This window comes from Tupaia chinensis, unplaced genomic scaffold, assembly GCF_000334495.1.
Source record: "Tupaia chinensis unplaced genomic scaffold, TupChi_1.0 Scaffold143747_1, whole genome shotgun sequence".
In the NCBI taxonomy this organism is placed as follows: domain Eukaryota; kingdom Metazoa; phylum Chordata; class Mammalia; order Scandentia; family Tupaiidae; genus Tupaia; species Tupaia belangeri.
This window is the reverse complement of record NW_006203596.1, coordinates 312,298-317,931: the sequence shown is the minus strand read 5'-3', so window position 1 is coordinate 317,931 and position 5,634 is coordinate 312,298. Positions and strand designations below refer to the sequence as shown.

General features: G+C 37.7%; 1 protein-coding gene across 1 annotated transcript in view; it reads right to left on the bottom strand.

Annotated features, from left to right (window-relative positions):
* Nucleotides 1-1,421: 1,421 nt before the first annotated feature.
* Nucleotides 1,422-5,634, bottom strand: part of LOC102473797 (pregnancy zone protein) — a 68,744-nt gene continuing 64,531 nt past the window's right edge. The window contains exons 33-36 of the mRNA XM_006164865.3: nucleotides 4,669-4,737; nucleotides 3,806-3,908; nucleotides 2,145-2,186; nucleotides 1,422-1,573 (exon numbers count right to left, since the gene is read on the bottom strand). Of these exons, the coding sequence (XP_006164927.1) occupies nucleotides 1,551-1,573; nucleotides 2,145-2,186; nucleotides 3,806-3,908; nucleotides 4,669-4,737 (237 nt within the window). The 3' untranslated portion in view covers nucleotides 1,422-1,550. The remainder of the gene's footprint in view (nucleotides 1,574-2,144; nucleotides 2,187-3,805; nucleotides 3,909-4,668; nucleotides 4,738-5,634) is intronic.

Below are 5,634 nucleotides of genomic sequence, written 5' to 3'. Positions count from 1 at the left end.
TCCATATTAAAATTTATGCCCTCATACATAATATTTTGTAATAAAGTCTGTTATTATCCCCATTTTTCAATGAGAAATAAGCAGAGGTTGAATCACTGCACTAGTAACTTAGCTAGTGAGGCAGGGATGGAGTTAATATTAGAACCTAGGCAGTCAGGCTCCAGTGCCTAGAATTTTTTTTTTTTTAATAGGTTTTCGCTATAGGGCGCATGCGCTCTCCAGGTAGAGAGACATAGAGACAGAAAGCGAGAAATCACCCCCCAGGGGGGATGGTCACGCCGCAATCCCTTCTCTTCCATTCTCCTCTCAGGATCTTGGGCATGCACGCACACGCGCCCGGCGTGAGTTTTAAGCCACTGGGTCCGGGACGCGGACTGCGGTCGACCACGTGGGAGTCCAGCGACATAGCCATTACGCTAACTGCTGGTTTCCTCCAGTGCCTAGAATTTAACCACTGCACCTACTGTCTCTGTCCAAAATAGTTTCCATTTAACCTACGTATATTAGTCTCCTGTCAAGCCTATTTTTTTATTTTACAATTTTTAATTTATTATGATTTATACATTTAATCGGTATACATCATTTAGATTATAAAGAGACTTTACCCAGCATGACACACACCTCAGTCCAGCCTAGTTGGGAACATACATACGTCCTTATCAACAAATAATAAGCCATATCTGCATCCCACAAATGCTTTACCTCTTCATTTTTTCCCCAAATTTCCTTTCCTATGCTCTTCCTTTCCCCACTCTTTCTTTCCCCTTTGGCTCTAGTGTCCATAACAATTTTTAATTGTCAAGCCTATGTTTTATACCTTTGCTTAGAACATTCTCTCTCAAGAAGTATTTATATCTTCCTTATTAATCAGTAGTACTTGTTTTTTTCTACATGAAGACTTCCCAGATCAATGAACAATGTTTTTCTTCTCCAATGTAGGATCTAGCTCCCTTAAACACCAGGCCATGGAATGACCCAGCAATTTTTTTTTTCTAATATTCTTAGAACGCATGTTACTTTAAATGATTCTTGATTTGGCTTTATATCCATAAGTCTAAATTCTTTTTTTTTTTTTTTGGAGAGGTTTTTGCTACAGGGTACGTGCACTCACCAGAAAGACAGAGAGAGACAGAGAGACAGAAAACAAGAAATCACCCTCCAGGGGGGATGGCCACGCCGCAATCCCTTCTCTTCCATTCTCTTCTTGGGATCTTAGGCATGCATGCACATGTGCCTGGCATGAGGTTAAGCCACTGGGTCCAGGACTTGAACTGCGCGCAGTCAACTACATGGGAATTCAGCGACATAGGCATTACGTTAACTGCTGGTCCCAAGTCTAAATTCTTTATATTACTTAAAGTGATATAACTCATTGTATAAATATGTAATTAAGGTTTGATAATGAATGATGGAACAAGAAATAGTTTAACCAGAAATATGTATTTATTTAACAAACGTTTTTGGTGTATGTTTTATAGAGACAACTTTATTCCTCTTAAACAAAGGCATAGGACGGGGACTCAGCAAAGTATGTAGCCTAAATGTGGTCCTCAAAAATTTTCATGCTTGGTATCTATGGAGAAAAGAAAACATAAAAACATTGTTGGTTTTCTATGGTATATTCCTTCAGCTGAGTGTGAGTAGCAGTCTAAGCTAAAGCAGGGGTCAGGGAACTTTTCCTGTGAAAGGCCAGATGTGACTATTTTAGATGTTGTGGTTCACAGGTCTACGCAATAACTAATCAACTTATGAAGGCGGCCATAGGCAAGAATATAAAATGAGTGGGGCTCTGTGCTAATGCAACTTAGTTTACAAAAACAGAAATTGGGCTAGATCTGATTTGAGCATTGTAATGACTCATCCCAGTAAGCTGAAGGAAATCCAATTAGCTGTGAAGTGAAACATTGATATCAGAGAGCTATTTTAACTAACAATGATTATTGCCTTTTTGAATGAATTTTCAAAATTAGAGAGTTCAGTACAGAGTCAGTGCTCTACTTCAACACTTTCTCTTTGTGTGAGAAAATGTCATATTAATTGTCTCAGATCTAAGCAAAGTCACATGGAAAACATAAAATTTAGGGGAATGGCAGGCGGAGGACATTACTGCGGTACAATGCTGGTCCCAAGGTGTGAACTCTTACCTGTGCTGCAGGGGGCGATATACTCAGCAATAGCAACCTCATCTGAAAGAAACAGGATAAACAACAGATCTATACTTATTAAGTCTATTCACTATACTACATGAGAAAAGCACAGCGGTTTAAAATGATCAAAGCTCCATGAAAATGGATAGAATTGGACAAGATGGTGGGCATATCTACAGTATTTTTCTCTGGGTTGGAGAAAGTGAGATTGAAGCCTATTCAGGCAGCAACTGTTCAGATTTTAAATTTTTAGGAAGATGCTCATCATCGTATTAACTTGTCGTTCTGTCTTCATGAACTTTCTGTATTTAATCACTTTGTTCAGCTTGCTTTTTAAGTCCTTTTTACTAAGGTTATATGTCAACTTGAAACACTTGTCCCACTCCTTTCTAAAAATTGTACCATCCTTCAGAATCCAATTTACTTACTGCTCTAAACTTACTGCCTAGCATGTGATTAATATTAATTTGTTTTAATAGCCTTCTCTTGTTATATTATCTTTTTTAAAAATTATTTTGTTCAACTTTATTTATTTATTTATTTACTTATTTAAATTTGACTAGAGAGAGATAGCATGAGAGAGAGGGAGAGGGAAAGTGAGAAAGCAAGCCACCGGGTCCGAGACTTGAATCATGGTCAACTATGTGGGAGTTCAGCGTCCTTAACCACCATGCCACCTGCTGGCCCCTCTTGTTATATTATCTTTTTTTTTTTTTTTTTGGAGAGGTTTTTGCTATAGGGTGCGTGCACTCTCCAGGCAGACAGAGAGACATAGGGACAGAAAGTGAGAAATCACCCTCCAGGGGAGATGGTCACGCCGCAATCCTTTCTCCTCCATTCTCCTCTCGGGATCTTAGGCACGCATGCACACGCACCTCGCGTGAGTTTTAAGCCACCGGGTCCGGGACGCGAACTGCGGTCGACTACGTGGGAGTCCAGCAACATAACCATTATGCTAACTGCTGGTTCCCATTATATTATCTTTTAGCATTATGTTTTCTAGGTCTCAAATTCAGGGATGTGCCGAGATATTATCCTTCTTTCTAAATTCTTGTTTCTGACTTAATAAATATTAATGATAAGTTTGTTCTGTAGTTAATTTTTATAGTATAGTTTTATAGTATATATCTTAGAGGAAAGACACAAAAATATAGGAAGCGGCTTCAAAAATTTCATGAGAAAATAGAATTAAGGTACAAGCTTATTACAGTGCAAAAAATTAGAAATCTATGCATAGTTTTTTTTTTCTTTTTTTAAGAGGTTTTTGCTACAGGGTGTGTGTGTTCACCATAGAGACAGAGAGAAACAGAGAGATAGAAAGTGAGAAATCACCCCCCAGGGGGGAATGACCATGCTGCAATCCCTTCTCCTCCATTCTCCTCTTGGGATCTCGGGCACGCACGCACACGCGCTCGGCGTGAGTTTAAGCCACTGGGTCCGGGATGCGAACCGCGGTCGACTACATGGGAGTCCAGTGACGTAGCCATTATGCTAACTGCTGGTCCCTATGCAAAGTTTTTCATACTGTGCATTTTCCATTAACTTTTTGAAAACCCTCCTAATATTGATTGACTGAACTAAAAACACAGGATCACAACAGGATCTATTTCTTAGCTTCAGTTGAGATTCTTTAATTGTCTCAGCTTTCTCTCACTCACCTGTTTCATAGTAATCATAGACTTTAACAGTTGCTGCCTTCAGGTCTCTTACTGGGATGTCTTGTAGAGCCGTGAAGGAGAAACTTCGTGTCTGATTTGTCATCTGAAAGAAAAAGTGGGAGTAATTAAGAGCCCAGGAAGCCTACTTTCTTCCTTGAGCAAAACATATTCTTTATTGTTCTTTGGGTCTTTCTTATTCACCTATGTTTGGTAGGTGAGCAAACATTTATGGATGTCAAAATGGATTTTTTGACTACAATCTCTGAACTCTTTATGTGAACAAAATTCCTCAGATTTTCTCCTAAACTATGTAGACAATCCATATTCTCTTGCAGTTCATTGTATGAGTGTAACTCTTTGGACCTATGTGAATGTTTTCTAAGATGAAGAGACATGATTTAATGTAACTTGTAATTATAATATCAAAGTGTTCTTTTGTGTGGCTAGGTAAAACATTTCTTTGTTTTATAGTCAAATTGAAAGATATTCCTTACATTGACATCTTATTTTATATGATGTTTATCAGAATGCTAGTATTATCATTAATTAACACTGCTTTTATTAATATTTCTTTTGGGGAGGGTGTTTAAAATAATAGGGATATATGGAAAACCTCTTGTTCTATTGATTTCACACTTGACATTTCAAAGATATACCATATTCCAATGCTAAGAGAATTAAAAAGTAGAACATGTGAAAAAGTTAAAAGGAGATTTTGCTTTAATTCTTTAGAATACAGTAAATTTTTTTATAAGGGCATTACTAATTTTTCTTCCTTAATATTACAAGGTTCAAAGAGAAAAAAATCCACTTAGAAAGACCACCAATGTGTAACATGTTAGTTAGAATGTCAGGAATCTCACCTGTTCCACATAAATGAGGACATGGTTGTTGTTCACCTCGGTCCTTTTCGCATTGCTGTATCTTTCAAGCTGAAGGAAAGCAGAGAACTCAAAACATTAGAGAGCAGAGGTGAGAACACCGTGAGACCTAGACAAGACTGAAGTAGGGGCAAATGTTTATTCTTCAAATCATGTGAGGGGGAGCTAGGATTTCTTTAAATCATCCTCAAAATTAAAGTGTAGAGTAGATATAAGAAGATCAGTAGGGAGGAGGAATCAAGTTTTGGAGATAGGTTTCAACAGTCATGCTTTGACTGAGAAAATCATCTTATTTTCTATGAAGAGAAGGAAGCCAAATAATGTATAGTGATTGAATGTATAAATAATAATAATAATAAAAAGTCAGAATTCTTTGAGGAGAGGCAAGAGGTAGGCCTTCAGAAGAAGATTCCTCATGGCTCCTGAGAACTAGTGATGTCAGGGACAAAAGAGAAATGAAGATTTTCTACTGATAATTCAGCCTCCAGCCCACAAACTTGAATGGCAGGAGAGGCAAACTTGAGGGTGCTGCATGGTTTTCTATTTTGTGCTTTTTTAAAAAAACAAATTTTTCAAGTTTTTAATTTTTTTCCTTCTTTTCTTCTCTCTGTTTCTTTGTTGTTGCTTTTCTCTCTGTTTCCTTTTCTTTTTCTTTTATCCCATTTCTCCACTCCTTAATGCCCATTTACTCTGTTTCTAGACAGATCTAAGGGAACTATAGCCAAACATCCAAATACTATTAGGGTTAACATATTCCTCAATATCTACTGAATCTATTGCACAAAGGGATCACAACGGAACGGCAAAGAGATTTCAGATCACCCCTTTCTGCATGCTCCTGAACATTCAGATTGAACTTCAAGAATTAGGAAGAAACATACCATCTATCAGATGACTAGAAATCACCACAGGACCACAAGAAATATGGGAAAGCAAGAAAATACCTCT